Source organism: Adiantum capillus-veneris, chromosome 10 (assembly GCF_014529385.1).
Source record: "Adiantum capillus-veneris isolate H3 chromosome 10, ASM1452938v2, whole genome shotgun sequence".
NCBI lineage: Eukaryota > Viridiplantae > Streptophyta > Polypodiopsida > Polypodiales > Pteridaceae > Adiantum > Adiantum capillus-veneris.
The window spans coordinates 145,540,332-145,560,873 of NC_140940.1; the positions used below are offsets into that span (position 1 = coordinate 145,540,332).

Sequence of the window (20,542 nt, forward strand, 5' to 3'; positions counted from 1 at the left end):
AATTCGTATGGTAAGAGGATGTCTAGGCTCAGAGCAAGATCATATAGGTCCCCCCGTCGCACTTAGCAAGTTGGTGGATACTAGGAAGTGAACTCAATTAAGGCGTAAAGTCAAGGTGGGACTACCAACAAAAAGTATCCGACAGTTGGGCCACATTGCACTTTTGGATGCGGTCCCAATGAGGATAGATGGTCAGAAGACCAGTGGGAGCCCAACGGAAGCATCTCCTAAAATTTAGGGAACTACTATTTTGGGCCGTGAAATGTGTTCGCGTCATTACCTCCGGTATGACTAGGGGAACATTTTATAACTCTGCCGTGAAGTCAACTGGGCAACCGGTCAGGATATTTTTAAGCGGCGAACCCGAAACGGGCAAATGCTTGTAAATGCGCCAAGTGTCGAATTTTCATGCACTTTCCTCTTGCAGAAGAAGTGGCGCTGAATTTTATGCTGGGAGAGGCCTCATTTCAGCTTTTGTCACAGGTTAAGAGCTATGGAGTGCTTCCTTTCCCTCTCATGTACAGTGTGGTGCTAGAAGTGATGCCCTGCACACTACACACTGCTCTCTCTCTCTCCCCTACGTGCAGTTATGTGATGCCCCACAAGAGGGCTACTCATTTGACTAATGTACAGTTGTGTGGGTTCATGCTTTTGTGCTGAGGCAAGAGCCTCCTTGAGTAGGAACAGGGGTAGCTAACTACTGCTCCAAAGCAGGCACTGGTGAGGGTCATAACCTCACCGTTCAGGTGCAAAATCAGCGTTGTGTATGCGCTGTAAATTTACTGTTTTTCAGCCATACGGACGCCAAGACCATTGGGAATCGTGCCCCACTAGCAGAGGACAGTTAGGGGACTGTTTGGGGCTGAAAAAAGGGCAAAAACCAGTAAATACAGCGTGCTGAATTTACTGTTTTTGGACAGGAATCAGAGGGTATACGACAGTGCAAGCGAGTTCCAGCAGGGGAATTGGTTTCGCGCAAGTTTTGGGGCTATTATGCTGCCGAAATTTGGCCAAATCAAATGGTATCTAGGTGGATACACGTGAAGGATTCCCAGGACCTTACCTTGTAATTTACCCTCCTAAAGAATAAAGAAATACCGAAAGGGGCGCCAATTTTGGGGCCTACAGGTTGTCGGCGTCTGCTCGGAGCATTCTAGCTTCCGAGCCGTGTGTGTATTCAAGTGTTAACTCCCGTCGCAGGTTCTCTTTGCAAAGTGCTCTGTGTGTGTGTTTAAAATAAAGAATTTCGGGTGAAAGCCAACGCCTACCGCCCTACGGGCCGGTTTCACCCAGACCTCTTTAGGTTATTTGCAGGAGGAGTGATTTGTTGAACACTCCATAAATTGGACGAGATGGTTATTTGCGAGGGGAGTGTTCATCGGCAACTATATGTTTCTATGTCAAGTAACATGCATATGTGAGGATCTGTGTGGCATTGTGATGTGTCAACCACTGAATATTCCTAATTGAGTGAGTTGTTTGGGTATGCAACTTTAGACTTTAGTGCATCGAAACCCATTACATATCAGCACGGTCTACATGTGATGGCTAATTTTGCTACGCCAGAATATCAAGAGCTACAATATGGAATGAGAAAACTGATTGTCCCTCGGACTGACCCTCAGATATTTTTGAGCCCCCGCCCCCCGAGTCAAGAGCAGCAGTAGCATACTCTTTTTCCCATCGGTTACAAGATTTCTGGCAGACAGCTTACAAGGCTACCGCCAACCATCCTTTGTTGGCAGCCATCTTCAAGATAGTAAATGCCTCCCCTTTGGAACAGGTTGAGCTCAGTTTGAGACATTGAAACAGGCAGATAAATACAGATTGACTTTTGCATCATGGAGTTAAGCAAGTCTGATGTGTATGTGTGCACGCCTTGGTTAGAGTATGTCCATGCCGTCATTCCGTCAAGGAAAAAGCTAATCATCATCCAAGTAGATCACTATGGATGTCATGCTGAAGGATGACCTTTGAAGATTACTTCCATGATTAAAGTCACTGGAAGTTTTTAGATTCTGAAATGTCGAATTGTTGAATTGTAGATATATTAAGCGAAAGGGTAGGGAATCTTTCTTAAATTGTTGCATAGGTTCTGATAGTAACATTCTAGAACAGTTGATACCTATTAGATAGTTGTCACAATGGGCAACCACCTAATTGGCTTTCCAATCTAATCCAAATAACCTCACATACTTGACCCATCAGAAACAATTTTCTTCTTAAAAACTGAGAACTTTGATACTTTCAGTGGACAAATAACATTCTGCTATGCAATCAGAAAATCTTACAACGAGATAGATATGAAAGGCCAGCTTTGATCTTGAGCATAAGCATGCAGGACAAGAATGAAAAATTGCAGCACAGTCAACCCAGCTTCCCAGATAGTAATTACCTCCGGAGTCCACACCTACAAGACAGTGACAGTATCAGCTTTCAATGATCATTGGATAAATAAGGTGCCAATTAATTTTTGAATCTTGCTGTTTATCAATTACCCATCAAAGAGAGTCAAAAAATAGCTTCAATATGGAGAAGGGGAAAATTTGTGCCCTTGCTATGTGGAAACATTGACAAGATAAACAGCAGAATTATTTATGTCTTTGAATAATCTGTTCAAAGACATTCAATTAAGGACAATGGCTAAAAGATGAATGTCCACAAGCAGCTAAAATATCTGCATTAATCATTCCTTTTTAAGGTGATGTACGACAAAAAAAGCCCTGACAATGCCTCTGTTTTAAGGTCATTTACAACAAAAAACAGCCCCAACAATGCCTCTATACTTTCAAGAACAAAGCCGTTCATAAAAACGAAGCATCTGGTTACTTTCTTATTGACAGAACTATAACCTTAGGGCTAGAAAATGCATCTCTTGATGCAGCCTCACTCTTCCTTCAGCGACCAAGTAGCCACTGTCAAATACTATTCTGAGTCATACACAACAATCTAAAGACTTGGTCTGCCTTCACAAAAGGCCGGTGGCCAAAGCATCTGTGGGGCTTCTCTGGGTGGGTGAGAAAGACATGGTCAAGCATGCAGGCCCAGCCTCATTTCATAAACAGCAGACAAGTACCTAGTTTGAAATGTGAAGCAGGTTGCTAGCTTGAAACGTGGCCGCTGTTTGAAGGTTGTGGGTGACTGCATCACCCCAAGTGTGATTTTGTCAGCCTTAAGCAATGTCTTTAAGTGTCCTACACTGCTCGCAAGCTACCAAAGCTAGGACCACTTCAAACACAACTGCTGCTAAATACTGGCAAAAACCTCAGGGTCAAAACTGCCTCAATGGTAGCATCAGATGACATTAGTTGGAAACAAAACAGTGCTTGTATGAACATCATTGTCTCTTGAAACCTTCCCATGCACATCCCGTAACAAAGAAGCAGCTAAAACTAAAAGTCTGCTACACCCACATTAGCCTTGACCAGTAAGTCTATGTAACGTGAAAAGCATAAAGTTCCTCGAAAACACAACTGTTACTCCACCAAATCTGTCCTGATGATTTTTGAGCCCATCTAAGAGAACAATTGATTTAATTGGCAAGCTGAAAAAGCAATCTTGAAAAGCTAACCAATATCAACCTTAATACTTCGACAAAATACATCACCTGAAAAACATACAAGGCCTGCAGGAACATAATTGTTACTTCCTTGAACCTTGCCTGGAGGTCTTTGTAACTATCTCGAAATCAAAGCTAGTATGGTTGGACATGTAAGAGAACCACTCGCTGCTCGCTACCCGCCCTGCGCACCCCCTGCTCTTATCGCCATCGCTGCCCCCCTGCCTCCCCCCCCCCCCCCCGCCCCCCAAAAAGCCCTGTGCGCTGCTGTCGCCCTAGCTCCCGTTCACAGCCCGCCAGCTTCTGCCTGCGCACTGCCTCTCCCGCTCGCCTTCGTAGCCCAGCACACCCCCCCCCCCCCCCCTTTCGCCCCCCAGCTCCTGCTCACAGCCCGCCTCCCCATACCTTGCCCCTTGTTTTCTCATGGCAGGGTCGCCGCCTTCCGACCTCGCCTTGGTATCCTGTCTCACATTCGCTCTCCTCTCGATTCACCTCGTAGCAACAAACACAAAATGAAGGATTTTGCTCTGCCACAGAGGGACTCGATGGAAGTCCCCCTCGCCTGACCCTACGAACCCCACCATCCAACTTGCTCTTTCACCGACAGAGCAAGCGAGCTAAGAGGCAGATAATCGCCACCAGACCTAGCAAAAGGAAGGTGCGATATCTCCTCTAGTCCGCCTTTTAGCAGAGGTGGGCAAGATCATCGACGTTCATCTTCTCGGGCGCAGCTACTATCAGTTAGAGTTTTGAGTTTTCCGAGATGGCGTCCAAGGTCATTGTGATGAGTCCCCTGGCATCCAAGCAGTTAGAGCTCATTTTCAGCAGTGGCGCCATTGATTTGATCCGGCTACCAATGTTCTCGTTGAGGAGGCAGACCTTCCCATCTCATTCTGCTTCCTAGGCCTGAGGAGAGAGTACCTCCAGCTCCTTTCCAAAATTGAGAAATTGGGACTGTCCTGGAGACACCTCGCACGGCAGCTTCTATAGCTGCAAAGGCAGTTGGCATACCTACAGTACGCGTTTTGGTTCGTGACACCCACACCCTCCCAAAGGTCGTTCTACTACCTCGGGTGAGTGGTGGTTCGCTCCGCCAGAATGTGGAGTATTCGCGCCTCCCGAACTAGTGCTTTATTGTCGACAGATGGGCCATCTAGCAAAGGCCTGTCCACGGAGGAGGCCCAGACCTTCGGCAAAGACCCACACCCAGCCTCCTAAGGCTGGCCACACACAGTAGACAGAGACACAGGGAGCTCAGGCAGATTCCTCCTCCGAGCCTGGGGCCCATGCAGAGGAGGGATGGCAACAAGTCCGTGATTGTCGTCGCCAAGGACCACCATGCCACTCGGCCCCCCCGGTGGTCGTCCTACACCAGGCCAGTACCAATGGGTTCCCACAGGGAACCCTTTTGAACCCTTACAGTAGGATGAGGCCATAGTTCCACCCTCCACCTCAGCTTCACCACCGAAAACCCCTCCTCCCCTAGTGCCACCCACCGCCCCGCCCCTCCGCCTCCATCTCCTCCACCTTCCCACCTCCCCCCGGGGCTTCCCCCTCCCCTCCATTCCACCCGCTAGCCCCCCTACTTCCTCATCCTCTCCCGCTCCTACCTCACAGCCGGCTCACGGGGCAAGACCTTCATCGTCTGCTAGGAGGTCTCTTGGCAGCGCTTTTGCCACGAGGCGCTTGGCGAGAGAGGAGCAAACTGTCTTGCGGACCCCCCTTCTGGTACAGACGTCACCCTTTTCCGTAGTCCCTCAAGAACTGACGAGTTTTGACATCCGTCGCCATGGGACTTTTTCGCCTACGACTTCTCGGCGACTTTAGACTTTGAGGCGGCTTGCTTCAAAGTCCATGTACTGTTTCTTGCAGCTAGAGGGATAGAGGCCCTGGACACGGCGGTTGGTTTCTCTTTTCCTCTGAGTGGCGGGGACTCATGATCGACTGGCTTCACGCTAAGGCTCTTGAGTTCTCTCATCACACGAGAAACTTGGGGGTTTCAGATTTGGTACAGACTCTGTGGCTGTTGGCCAAGTTCAATGACACCTCCGGACACAGCAGGATGTAGACACATTGTGGTACACTTTTTTGCTAACACGCAGAGCCCACCATGCTATGTATATACACATGAGGACTCCTAGATAGAGGAGGTAGCCCGACGGATGGCACGCTCTTCTTGGTGCTGGGTTAGACAATCTTTACAGTCACGCCTATCTCGGGGTCGCTCGGATGCAAATTACTCCTCATCCAAGCCGGCCTTGAAGATAGCGAGGTTGGCTGCTGTTGAAGCATCAGTTTTCTCTCACTGGCTGTATGAGGATTGTCTCATGGAATGTGCAAGGATTAGGAGAGCCCCAGTTTCAGCGCCAGCAGGGTCGGTTGTGCAGGAGCTTCAACGATGCCTTGTGGGTGGTGAGATTGATATTCTTATGCTTCAGGAGCATCATCTTTGAGAGAGCCACATTAGACGATGTGGTCAGATTTTGCGTGGTCGGTATGAGACATTTTGATCAACTGCTTTTGGGCCTGGTGGTATCCAAGGAGGGGTATATATGACTATTGCGGACTCATGGCAGCAGGCCATTGTGGGCAGAGGTATTATTGTGCTAGGCAGAGCTCAGTGGATCACTATGCAGGTTCAGGGTTGCCTCATAGGCTTCTTGAAACATATTTGCGTCCAATGTGGCAAATGCAGTGTGCACGAGCAGAGTTTGGGTCTCAGTCTCTGCCGCATGCAGAGCAGTGGTGTGTTGGTGGAGATTTCAACATGTTGGAGGACCCCTCAGACAGGATTGGAGGTAGCCATGCTACTGTGCATGGGGCTGAGTTGGCAGCTTGGGAGCATCTATGTATGACATTGAGGGTTTCCGATGTTTGGCAGCATTCACGCTTTGTGAGGCCCCGAGACAGCTTGTCTTTCTCGCTTTGATCATAGAGTAGGAGGAGTGAATCTATCTCGGATAGATCGCTTCTACGCCAGTGACCACATCTGTGGCATGGGTAATTCTATTTGCATTCTGGCACGGACTACTTTTTTCGACCATGCGCCAGTGATTCTCATTGTGACAAACGCACAGAGAAGGGGGAGTATGATGCTACGCATCCCTGAGAGGATCTTTCTGGATCCAAAGCTTAGAGACCAGGTGGTGGCACTTTGGACAAAGAGCTTGGACACACAGGATTCCCCTGCTGGTAGAGTGACCTCTGGACTTGCTGAGCTTAGTCGCTTCCTCCTCCAGAAGTCTGCAGCTCGCTTGGCTACAGCCAGGGAGGAAGAGAAGCGTCTCCAACGGGGCATTGTTTCCTTGCAGAGGATGCAGGAGCACCACCCAAACAGTCCTTGGTTGGAGGAGCAGATGCAGCAGGCTCGACAGGAGCTGACTAGCATTGAGGAGCGGTGTCATGAGTTTGCCTTCCATCGGCAGGGATCTCAGTGGATCCAGGTGGGTAATAAGAGTTATTGGGGAGTTCTTTGAGATGGTGAATCCCCGCCATGAGCACACCAATGTCGGCCAGTTGAGGAGACCCAACGGGTCAGTTGCTTCAAAGCCTGAGGATATGTATGTGGTTGCTACTGACTTTTACCGTAATTTGTTGTCAGTTGAGTCACACTCATAATGTCAAAATGCATGCAGAGAGCAGGTTTCTGCACATATGCCTTGCCTTGTTATTACTGAGGAGATACGTCAGAGACTAGAGCATCCCCTCCAGCTAGAGGAGCTCAATGAGGCCCCCAAAGCACTCCCCCGAGGTAGCTGTCCAAAGAAGAATGGTTTGACTCCCAGCTTCTTGGAGTACTGGGACTTGCTTGGTTCAGATCTTTGCAACGCATCTCAGTATATCTTGCACATTGGAGAGATGCCTGACAGCATGAGTGAGGGCTTGATCTACCTTCCAAGAAGGGAGGCTCCTTGGATGAGATTCGACAGTGGCGAGCCATCAGCATCCTCAACTTAGCCTACAAAATTCTAGCAAAGGCTCTGAGATTGAGGATTCAACCACTACTTGAGAGCATTATACATGGGACCAGACACGTTTTGTCAAGGAGCGTAATATCCTTGACAACATTTTCACTTTCAAGGAGGGTGTCTGCCCTCGCATGTCTCCATAGAGAGGATCTTGTGATACTCCTCCTTGATTTTGAGAAGGCTTACGACAGAGTTGACTGGGACTTCAAATAGGACACTCTACGGAGGATGGGTTTCTCATATGATTGGATCATAAATGTGTCAGCTCTCTACAGGTGTGCGCACAGTCAGGTGCTCTTAGCAAGGGGAAGAGGGGAATGCTTCATGCTCACGCATTAATCAAACAACGTTGCCCTCTAGCCCCCTTCCTCTTTCTGTTCTATGTTGAGGCGATGAGCAAGTTTAGAGCTCCCTATTAGGGGAGACGAGCTACTTGACGTTGAGTTTGCCGACGATTGAGCCTTATACTTGGAGGGCCACGAAGCCAATCTGCACAGGTGTGAGCAGGCTCTTGAGGTGTTTTGTTGTGCATCAGGAGCACTGATCAACTCGAGGAAGACAGTAGCTTTCTAGGTTGGCAGTGCTCCTACGCCTGATTGGTCGCCAGGTTAGGGTTTCACGTGGAATCCCCCAAGGACTCCATTTCGTTATCTGGGTTGTTAGGTTGGCTTGGACTTGTCCCCTAAGCAACAGACTGCTCCCCTCCTCTTATCCATTGGCAGAAAGTTGCCGCATTGGAGTTCGGCATGGCTCTCTTTGGCAGGCAGAGTTGTAGTGGCCAACCACGTGTTGTTGGCTACTATGTGGTACATCACGTCTTGCTGGATCTTGTTGAGCTCTTGTATCAGCCAGCTAGAGAGGCTGATCAGGAATTTTCTTTGGTCAAGGCGTGACACCTGGTAAGCCTGAGCCAAAGTAGCCTGGCAAATCATCACCTTACCATGTTCTCAGGGGGATTAAGGATCATTGACCCAGCACACGAGAGCAGAGCCCTTCTTGGGAAGTTTGTGGTCAAACAACTACTTCCAGGGGACAAGCCTTGGAAGGAGTTGCTTCTTCACCAGCTTCGAGCTCGCGTCACTCATGCAGGAGGCCCTTGGAGCCCTACCATCAGATGGATTTTTACAGGGATGCGTAGAGTTCGTCTGAGAAGGAGGTTGGAGGATCGGTTTGTTGCCAGCCTGCTTAGGTCTTGGGATCAATTGAGGAGTGGCCTGGAGCAGCATCAATCCACTTGCACAGAGGAGCACTTGAGACAGCCCCTTGTTTGGAACCCCATGGTTAGCACTCAAAGAGGCCACCTAGTTGGTAGTAGGCCTCATGTTTCTTGGGGTCCCATGGCAAAGGGTCTAGCCTGCACTCTCAGCGATTGGCTTCAAGTTTCAAGTTTTTGTCCGAGGAGGCTCAGAGCATCCAGCTACAAGGCATGAGGGGGGTGTAGAGCATGTGCCAGGATATTACAGAGGCTTTACCAGTTGATTGGCTCACCCCTCTGGAGAGGGCAGCTCCCAGATGGATGGGGGCCTTCACGCAAATGGAGGTCCTCATTGCAGTTCGTGCTTGCTCGGAGTTTGTACCCCCATGTTCTTTGAGGTTCAGGGAGAGGGTCGCCTACACAGAGTCTCAGTAGAGGCTTCACAATTGTAGTGTTGTTTTCAGGGGATAGGAGTAGTGAGCATCTGTGGGAGGACTTGTGTCATAGATCCTGAACAAGCAAATCTTGAGACACGCCACTGGCAGCTTTGGGCTTGGGAGAGTTGCCCTCTGGCACAAGTACCGTAGGACCCTGGAGAGTGATTCCGGAGAGACCCCTTCTCTTCAACCAATCACCCTAGGATCCCCTTTCTTCAATACACAGTTCGACTGGGGGCCACATACTGGCAGCACGCAAAGAGGCTCGTCCTGTTGCGGCACTTCATTGGCAAGAGGAGGGTCTCACAGCTGAGTTCTTGTCAGGTTTTTGGGAGCCGTTGTGAGACTCCAGACAGCAGAGGAGTCACTTTGTTTCAGTGGCTAGTTGGGAGCTAGCTAGTACACAATGGCTTTTCAGCAACCTGTGGCCATCCTTTGGAGAGTCACTGTCACTATTTGTGGGACTGCCCCATGGCACAGCAGGTTTGGCTTCAGGTTCTTCGACTGATGCCGGCTCTTTCCACACCGCGACAATACACTTGGGGTGTTGCAGCCTGGTCCACCCTCATGGGCCCTGCGCTCTAGTTTGAGCTAGCCTCCACCAGCAGGATGATAGTGATCTAGGAGGGTTGACCTATACACTTCAGCTTGCCATTGAGCTTACCCCCCAAGAGTGGTGCAATGAGAGAGAGGGAGCTCGTCTGTGGCCTAACATTCATTTGGCGGGCCCGTTGCTTCCGCATCTTCGAGGCTCGCCCTGTCCCACTAGCACAGACTATTCACGACTTTTGGTTGGAGCTGTTTCACACTCTCAAGGGTCACTTCGAGAGACTTCAGGGCAGCTCGGACCGCATGCGGGAGCGCAGAGAGGCTTTCCTGCATCTCTGGCACCCAGGGCCTTTCTTCACCATCGTCCAGGGTGCCCCCAGATGGCACTACTGTCCACCGGTGTGGTTCTTTCTTCCTCCATTTTGTGATTCAGCCTCCATTGTACATATTGTTTACTCACTAGGAGAGTCTCCCCTTGTTTTTGATGTAGCCCTCTCTAGTAGAGGTGGTTATGGGCAGTTTTATTAACTAATGGAAGGATCTTTTTCTTGAGAAAAAAAAATAAGTATGGTTGAAGTTGCTAAAAGTGACTTAGTCTGTGCATAACCCACATTAACCTTGATAATTTCAACCTTCCATAATGCAGTTTTTTTAGCAAGATTACCACACACCATGATATTATATACCTTCATAAGTTCAGAATAGTCTGAACTCACGAATTATAAGAGGGAATAAAGCACTCATAAAACTATAAAAGCAAGGGACACAAGAAAAGAAAAGAAAAACAAAAACAAACAAACAAACAAACTAAATCACTTTGGTTGCTACGAAACAAAACTAGATAAAACAAAACATTATTAACTTTAAAAAAAATTTAGAAAAGGCACGTGTAAAATAAGTTGACGCAACGTATTTGGCTTAAAACAAGTACTCAATTTTAAGCAAAAAAAGGATAAGACATCTTAAAAACTTAATCCTAGAAATCAAACTTCACACAACAACTTCTAACGAAACACATTCTTAAGTCTTCAGGTAAGCTAAATACGAAATCGAAAAATGAATACTACTACAAACCTACGAAGAGCAAAGAACCAAACTTGACAATATGTGATCTCAACTTCGCTGCTTGTCCAAACAGGAAGAATAAGATTCTCACCTTTATCATGCGTAGCTTGGACAACAGCTATGACATCCCTACTCACGTCGTCAGTGCCCAAGAGTAGGTGCAGGTTTATATAGAGGTCATTCATGCTTTGAACGTACTCTACAAAACCAACGAGCTGAGTTTCTATCACCCTCCGGAGGTGATGGGCATACTCAGCCATGATAAAGGCTAGCATTTGTCAAGCTATATTAAAAATACTAGAAGCGCTAAAGATCAAAACAACAACATAAGGTGTTATTAAGTCAAACAATAAGTGGGCTTTTTAGCTCCCCACTTCTATTGAATTTACTACTGATTATCTTGAACATTCCAAAGGAAGAAACATTAAAAATAAACTTACTACGATGCAAAAATGAACGAATGTTTTTTATGATTCTTTTGAATGAGTATCCTTTTTCAACTAGTAAAGAAATAAGATGGCAAGATTGAGCAATAAAAGTAGATTTACTAGAACAAAGACGAGAAAATCTAAATAGTTGAGAGCAAATGCCACCGTACTTAGCTAAAAGAGAAATGTTCGAAGAAATGTGAGGCATACGGATGATTTTTAGATTGGCATATTCTGGTTCAAGGCGCTTATCATAGATATCTACTTCTAATCCCAAGGGAGTCTGAAAACTCTTAAGGTCTAAAAAGGCACAACAATCACTATTTGTGGTACAGTTAAGTTCACAAAACTCCTTGGGATAAATTCCTCCGCCTAAAGAACTCGAATTCAAGTACATAAAATCTTGAAAAGAAGGAACGTCAGGGACAAAAAGATCATCTACAAAGCGTCTTACATTGCATAACTTGTGCAAAAATATTGGGCAAGTGTAAGCAAGGACAAGACGCTCCATAAAATCAAACTCATAAGTAAAAAGATAGAAATTAACAAGAAAAACAGCACAATTGGTACCCATAGGGATACCAATTGTTTGCTTGAAAAGAGAGTCGCCGATGGTTATATAAATTGTCCAAAAGAAAATCTAACCAAGATATAATCTCAATGTCATCTACAATCCTGGTGAATCTCTTTCTTCCTTTGTCTACATCTACATTCTTATTTTTCAGCCATAAGAAGTCAAAGTTCAAGGCTGACTTTTCTACTAGCAATACCTTGTACCTATCCTTCTACTAGCAATGCCTTGTACCATGATATTAGCATTCTTCTGCTCAGAGATCACAAAAGTCTCTTTAGAATAAATAAGTCTCTTTATTTAGAGTACTTCGATGCAGGGGATAAACATGACTGAGCGCTGTGTACATCAAACCCAAGAGTTCAGTTAGTCCCACTTGAGGCTCCAAGCACAAATTAATGCACTTGGCCTACAGCAATCTACTCTTCAGAACCTTCCAATGCTAGATTGCTTTGTATAGTTCCACTAAAGATATGAGGTTGTTTGTCAAAGGTGCTTCTCGAACAATTTAATGATACAACTATCCTAGTCCTTCAATTAGTAGTTCATTACCACCACCTAGAAAGGATATTGTTATCATGTAGCAAGATGATCGTCTGTAAACCACACAAATGCAGAAAATTCGCTATTCTCTGAAAGTAACTGAAAATAATGAATAATCAACAAGACAATCTTGTAAGTTATAGAAAACTGACCAGGAGTATTATGTACAGCCATACATATGCCCATAATGACCAAGCCAGGTCCACTGCCCATACTCCAAGGTCGACAACTTTTTTTATTGACTCCTTTGAAGGAATAATGATACACAAGGCATGTATCAAAAAAAGATCACATGCAGCAGATCCCACCAATGTCCCTGGACCCAAGCCTGCATGCTAAAGAGCAAATTCAGCCTCTTAACAGACATAACACCAGCAAGCACGTGGCTTACAACAATCAAACAATTTGTTTGGGACATGTTTAGCATAAACGTCATCTGGAGGTTTGTGAAAATATACATGTGCATGTAAATGTCAAATTCGAAATCATGTGGAATGTGCATGATGTGCGTGTGCATATATATAGCAAGAACATCTTTGCACAGCAGCTCTTTTCTTTGCACAATATAAATGCCCAGAGAGTTACATCCATCCCTTCAGATAAAGAACACATACTAAGAGGTCAGGCACAGTAGAAAGAGAGAAACAAGATCTAGCAAAATCACAGTCACTTTGCGTTATTGCAGTTCCTTTGTGTTAAAGAAGGTTTCTTTGTAGTAAGAAGCAGCGGGAGAGGTGTGTCGATGGTAAAATAGCTCTCTCCATTTATATAGGCAAAATTAATAGTGGGGAAGAGTGTGCTGGAGAGAATTATAGATCTGAGTATTAGATAATGGGTCTGTTAAGAGGGAATGAGAGAGATGGCATGAGAAGTAAGGGAAAATATCTATATCAAAATGGTTCACACTAAACATTCAGATGCAAACAATCGATCTAGTTATCTATTCAGATCCAGAACTCTCGATGCACTAGAAACACAATCAAATGGAACTATGCACTAGCTTTTCTAAACACACAATAGTTATTCCTCTCGCATACGCAAACAAACATACAAATTCGAAAGAGTTATCTCATCAAATCTAGAACTCTCGATGCATTAGAATCACTATCTTATGGAACTCTTGATGCACTAGATTTTCTGGAGACACAATGCTGCAGTCGTTCCTCTCACACACTCAACAATCCATCTAGTTGTCTCATCAAAACCAGACTCTCAATGCACTATAATCACTATCAAATGGAACTCTTGATGCACTAGCTTTTCTAGAGGCACAATGTTGCAATCATTCATCTCGCATACTCGAACCAACGTACGACTTTGAAAGAGCCAACATTACCAGTTTCAACCATGCATAGAAGTTTCTAGGCAGAATACAATAAGCCACAATATAAATTATTACTTTAAAGGGACATACAAAGAAGCTCCTCACATCTGAAGATTCCATCACAAGGTATTTTCCAAGTGGTCCTCCTCCAATCCAAGCTCCTTTTTGCAGAAATCTAGAAGATCCCCTCTCTTAAGTCTTTTTGAAAAGTTCTTGCCAATTGCAGATTTTCATGAGATTGTGCCAATCCCTCTAACCGATTTGTTCGTGCCTTGGCTATCTTTGCTATTCTGTCTTCTTCTTTTGTCACAAAGTGATGACGTGGCATGACCTCACGGCCCCGCAACGGATTGTGGCGACGCATTTCACAATGCTGATGTGGCGGGCCGTATAAGCTGCTGACATGGTAGACACTAGTGCTTTTTCCCAGCAAAGATATGGTAGTGCTGACATGATAGACACTAGTGCTTTTTCCAACAAAATAATGAAAGCGTAGACTTCTTGCAAAACTTTTGGTATCACTTACTTTTGGTGCTTTTGAGCACTAGTAAAAGCAAGAGGCCAAGAACCTATTATGGCCTCGGGGGAGGCATACACATACTTGTGCAGTTGCAAAGTTTGGACGAGTGCTCCTCTCGGCAGTCATATCAAAGAAGATTGGTAATAAAGAAACATGACAAGGGGCATCTAGCTAGGAACCAGTGCACCTAGGCGTAGAACTCTGCCACTCCGTGTCTAGTCTCAAGTGTGAAGTCCTTTTTCCGGTTCGAGTGTTCGCTAAAGTTTGTTCTAGTTGTGATCTTCCGACAGCACATGGTGCCCTTCCCATTACAATGGTATCAAAGCGTCAGTAATTTGCTTTTCCACATGCAAACCAGTCCTACATGAGTATACAATTGAAAGCTATGGAGTCAAAAGAAGTAGATACGACAACAAAAAGAGGAGATGAATAAGGAGAAGCTCGTTTTTGCTTTAAAAGGCCCAAAAAACAACTCCTTGAGGCCCCAGGTGTACCCCCTCCTCTACACCTCCTCCTCTGGCACCATAAAGTGCAAGAGCCTCTAACCAGCAACCTTCTCAGATGTTCGTTCCAATTGGGGGAGTCTTAAGGAACACGGTCCAACCATTCGACCTGCTCCAGTACAACCACCTCTGCCATCACCTTCCCCACCACCACCACCACCGCCGCCACCTCCACCTCCACCTCCACCTGGGTACAATGGTTGGAGCCCCTATGGATATCCTTATTATCCATATCAGGGGTATGCACATAACCAGCCAAAGGATTTCAAGGATGGCGGCACGACAATAAACTTCACACTTTTTTTGAAGTGAAAGATCGGAAGAAAGCCTTATAGGTTTTAACAACAATTCGATAACATTTATGCTTTGGGCAATTATACACAAGAGTCAAAAGATTTCTCGAGCTACGGGATTTCTTAAAGATAATGCTATGCACTCAACTTTTGGCACGAAGTTATATGACCTCCCTGTTTGAAGTCCAGATTCTTTTTGAATGGGCAACTTGAAAATGCTTTCCACAGAGTCCATGGAAGACTATACCCAAAGCTTTCTCGACGTCTACCTTCCGGTGTCTTTCTTCAAGTTGATTCCCTTGGAGGACCAATGCAAGCCATACACAATTGGATTGTCATCCCCAGTACAGGAGTACTGTTTGTCTAAGTATCCACCATGCAAGAGCTTATGCACCATGCCGCTATCGATTACAAGCTTATGAAAGGAAAGGTAGAGTTTACCACAGAAGAAACTCCGGCAACAAATCAAAATCCTCGCCGCAACGAACAACTCCTCGAGATTCTCGTGAAAGTCAACCTCAAAGGCCTCGTTTGACGCCTCAACAATGAGACACTTTATAACAAGAAGGCGAATGTTTTAGATGTTTTCAATCAAGGCATAATTATTTTCATTGTCCCCTTCAAACTGCTAAGCCGACGACTGCTCTAACAATCGACAGAGCCTCGAGATGACCTTCGCCTAAGAGACTTCGACCTGCAATTAGGATATTTATAGCATAAACCTCAAAAGTTCAAATGAATTGTGCAGAGCATATGGTAAAATCAATGGCTTCAAAGCCCTAATTGTCACAGGACGGGCACCACGTGCCAATAGAAAAGAACTGACTTTTAGCACTTCAATAACAACTGAACTGAGAGAGAGAAAGAGACGACACGCGACACGAAGTAGCGGAATTCCACCCCAAAGAGTACTGGCTCCAAACCTTGGCGCCCCTTTCAGTATTTCTTTATATTGCATCAACACAATACAAGCCGGTACTCCAGACTCTGCACCTTCTCCAGGAAGCATGCCAGAGAATGAGCCCATGGCCTCTTAAAGGCCCTAGGCCCCAAAAGCAATTTACATGAAAAGCCTTCAAATTCAAAAGCTTCTAGTCCAAAAGCAATGCCAAAAAGCTACCATCCTAAATCACGGAAGTCCGTACAACTGCCATGTCAGCAATCAACGCAAAACATGAAGTGTCCTACAGCTGCCACGTCATCAGATTTTGCGCAAGTCTTGGTGTGTGTGGGGGTCCTGCTTTATTTTAATTCCTTTGTCACTGTGGCCCCATCGGACGGGGTCCCCATAAGTTGGTAGGACTTCTTCTTCTGTTACTTGTTCTTCTTAAGGTTTAGGCTCCTCAATCGTGATCTGAAAGTTGGCTCTGCTCTTTACTGATTGACACGTCAGCAGTTTGTGACATCCCCCCTTCTTGAAAGAGAGTAATCGTCCGCGATTACAGCATATCTACAAAACAACTCAAGTTAGCTTTAAAAAAATAAAAATTTTGAGGGTCATTCCGAGGAACAATCAGTTTGCTATTTTTTTTGTTAAGAAGTTGGCTTCTCCTCTCGGCTCTTTTGATCAAGGAGTTGGCTTCTCCTTTAGTCCATATCGGAACTCTTGATATTCCGGCGTAGTAAAATTAGCCATCACACCCAGAACACACTGATCTTGCACGGGTGTCTTGATGCACTAAAATTACATACCCAAGCAATCTCATCCAATAAGGAATATTCAGTGGTTGGCACATCACAATGCAACACAAATGCTCACATATGCATGTTACAAGACATAGAAACATAAAGCCGCTGATGAACACTCCCCTTGCAAATAACCATCCAAGTCCAGGCCATGAGTTGTTCAACGACTCCCTCATCACTCCTCCCGCAAATAACCTAAAAAGGTCCCGGCCATGAGATATAGAGGCCTTTTACAACCAAATGCCCCCCCAGACCACAGCCTACGTCATTTGGAGGTGCTGAGAGTGAAGACTGCTCAGACTTCTTAATACTCCCCCCATAAATAGCCATCCATGTCCGGGTCATGAGTAACAACGACAATACTCCCCCCGTAAATAACCACAAGGATCCAAGCCATGAGTACAAAACAGTACTTTTTTAATCATTCAATACTCCCCCCACAAATAACCACAAGGGTCCAGGCCATGAGTATGAACAAGCATTCTCAAACATCATTTCTCACTACCCTAGCCGGGAGTAAAAATTACCAATCATTGAAACCAGTATTAAAACCAGAGTTAGACAATTCAAATTGGCACCAAGACAGGTTTACAACAGATACCATCCATTTCAAACAAATTTCAAACAAAGTTTCAAACAATACTTTCTCAAACAAAGTTCAAAAGTATCTAGCTATAAAAACAACTAGATAGTTCATTCAGGGTTTTGTTCGAGCAATTGAACTTTGAGGACGACTGGTTTGCCCTTCTGCATCACGGTGATGGTTCGTTTCCGAACCTGGAGAGTCGCATCATTCTTGTCATGCCAAGACATACCCAAGAGAACGTCACAATTGCCCAGCTTCATAATGTGGAAATCGGCTTTTCCATGATAATCTTGGATAGTCACTGGAAGAGTATCAATGAGCGGTACCACTTTCTGAGTTTGCCCTGTGGCTAGCTCAGCTTCAATTTCTCCACCCTCAACATCATAATCAAAGTGCATCTACTTCAAGAATTCTGGGTGGATGAAGTTCTCTATAGCTCCTCGGTCAAAGAAAATTAGGGCTTTCAAACTGTTGACTTTGCCATATGCTCGACACAATTCATTTGTACTTTCAAGGCGTATGCCATAGATTTAGCTCGAATGGCCGGTTTAGCTCGTTTGGCTAGAGATGGTCCTGGGTTTCTGTCGATCGTCGGCATGGGCGTCGGCTCCACTGGTCTATCAGTGCGTTGGAGACAATCAAAATAGTTATGTCCTGTTTGCAAGCATCCAAAACATCGGCCCTCTTGTAGTAAAGTATCTCGTTGTTGAGGTGTCAAACGAGGCCTTCGCGGTTGGCTTTCACGACTCTCAAGAATTTGTTCTTTGTTGGCGAGAGTTATGGCTAGTGGCCGGAGGTTCTTCTGTGGTAAACTCTAGCTTTCCCTTCAGTTTGTAGCCGACTGTGGCATGGTCCATAAGCTGTTGCATGGTAGAGACTTGCTTGGAAAGACAATATTCCTGCAATGGTGATGGTAGTCCAATGGTGTAGCGCTCGCACTGGTCCTCCAAGGAAATGAACTTAAAGGACACTGGAAGCATAGTAACAAGGAATGGCCATTTTCAAGTCTCCGTTCCCCGTTCCCATCCCAATTTCCTGTTTCGTGTTTCAGACGTGAGTATTCGAAACAGGGAATGGCATTTCATGCATGTCGCCATTCCCCGTTCCCGTTTCGATTTCCCGTTCCGGGTAACTATGACTGGAAGGTACACGTCAAGAAATCTTTGGTTATAGTCGTCCATGGTTTCGGTGGCAAGCATTTTCAAGTTGCCCCACTCTGTCAAAATCCAGACTTCAAACATAGAAGTCATGTAACTGCGTGCAAAAACTATCTTGAAAGCTTGCCAAGCATAGTAACAGGGAATGGTCATTTTCAGGTCTCCGTTCCCTGTTCCCATTCCAACTTCCCGTTCCGAATCCCCGTTCCGTGTTTCAAGCATGAGTGTTCGTAACATGGAATGGCGTTTCATGCCCGTTAACGTTCCCCGTTCCCCGTTCCAAAATCCCGTTCCGGGTAACTATGTTGCCAAGTCCTTGGAGCATGCGGTTGTGTCGCGATTGAACTCCAACATTGCATAGCATTATCTCTAAGAAATCCTGCTGCTCGAGGAATCTTGGATTCTTCATGATAGTTCCCGAAAGCATAGATGTTATCGAATTGCTATAGGTATTGCAATGCTTTCTTCCGATCTTTCACCCCAGAAAAAGTGAAAAATTTGATTGTCGTGCCGCCATCCTTGAAATGTTTGGGTCGGTTAGGCGCATATCCCGGGTATGAATAATAAGGATATCCATATGGGCTCCAACCATTGTAGCCTGGTGGCGGTGGTGGTGGTGGAGGTGGGGGCAATGGCGGTGGCAAAGGCGGTTGCACTGGATCAGCGTCAGATGGTTGGATCAAGGTCAGATGGTTGCACCATATTCCTGAAGAATCCCCCGATCAGAACAGACGGCTGGGAAGGTTGCCAGTTAGAAGCTCTCGTACTTTCTGGTGCCGGAGGAGGAGGTACCACCTGTGGCATCAGAGGGGGTAACATGTAATTCAAAAATTGTTGAAAACTTTGCAGCATCAAAAGATTCTGTTGAGGATGCCGCGAAAGAATATTGTGAAGCTCGTTGATAAGAAACTGCAAATATTCTGTTGAATCCATGAACGCTGTCTTGGGTTCTTTATGGCTTATGCCTTGTAAGACACGAGCGGTGAAGACGGGAGCACGCCCGATGCGCGATAAAGCAATGGTGCGAGTGGCTAATAAGTCCGGGGTTGGACCCGAAGATACTTCAAATAACAATTTCCAGTAGTCTCTGGTTTTACTCTGTCTGCTCTTTTGTAGGACCGGTATGCTTTCAGAAACACATGCCTGATGCTCTGATACCACTGTCACAAGACGAGCACCATGTGCCAATAGAAAAGAACAGACAGAAAGACAGAACAAGACTTTCAGCACTTCAATAACAACTGAACTGAGAGAGAGAGAGAGAGAGAGAGAGAGAGAGAGAGAGAGAGAGAGAGACGACACGCGACACGGAGTGGCGGAACTCCACCCCAGAGAGTATTGGCCCCAAACTTGGCACCCTTTCGATATTTCTTTATATTGCATCAACATAGTACAAGCCAGTACTCCAGACTCTACATCTTCTCGAGAGGAAGCATGCCAGAGAATGAGCCCATGGCCACGTATTTAACAGCCCTAGGCCCCAGAAGCAGTTTACATGAAAAGCCTTCAAACTCAAAAGCTTCTCGTCCAAAAGCAATGCCAAAAAGCTACCAACGTAAATCACGGAATTCCGTACAACTGCCACATCAGCAGTCAGCGCATAACGCGAAGTGTCTAAACAGTTGCCACGTAATCAGATTTTGCACAAGTCTTGGTGTGAGTGTGTGTGGGTCCTGCTTTATTTTAATTCCTTTATGTCACTGGGGCCCCATCGGACGGGATCCCCATAAGTTGGTAGGACTTCTTCTGTTACTTGTCCTTCTTAGAGTTTAGGCTCCTTGGCCGTGATCTGAAAGTTGGCTCTGCTCTTTACTGAATTGACACGTCAGCAGTTTGTGACACTAATCTTCTTTGATCCAGGAGCCATCGAGAATTTCATCCATCTTGACGCTTCGCGTTTTGCGTTGATTGCTGACATGGCAGTTCTACGAACTTCCGTGATTTACGATGGTAGCTTTTTGGCATTACTTTTGGACCAGAAGCTTTCATGTAAACTGCTTTTGGGGCATAAGGCCTTTAAATATGTGCTAAGGGATCATTCTCTAGTATGCTTCCTAGAGAAGATGCAGAGTCTAGAGTACCGGCTTGTACTGGGTTGATGCAATATAAAGAAATACAGAAAGGGACGCCAAGGTTTGGGGCCAATACTCTCTGGAGT

At 45.8% G+C, this 20,542-nt stretch overlaps 1 protein-coding gene across 2 annotated transcripts in view; it reads right to left on the reverse strand.

Annotated features, from left to right (window-relative positions):
* The window catches only part of MHX (magnesium/proton exchanger), a 115,635-nt gene that overhangs the window by 46,402 nt on the left and 48,691 nt on the right, over positions 1 to 20,542 (reverse strand). The window contains exons 2-3 of one of the 2 annotated variants that reach the window (XM_086522159.1): positions 12,468 to 12,643; positions 2,292 to 2,410 (exon numbers count right to left, since the gene is read on the reverse strand). In XM_086522159.1, the coding sequence (XP_086378285.1) occupies positions 2,292 to 2,410; positions 12,468 to 12,643 (295 nt within the window). Of the gene's footprint in view, positions 1 to 2,291; positions 2,411 to 12,467; positions 12,651 to 20,542 lie in introns of both variants that reach the window. The other variant, XM_086522160.1, reaches the window with a different exon arrangement.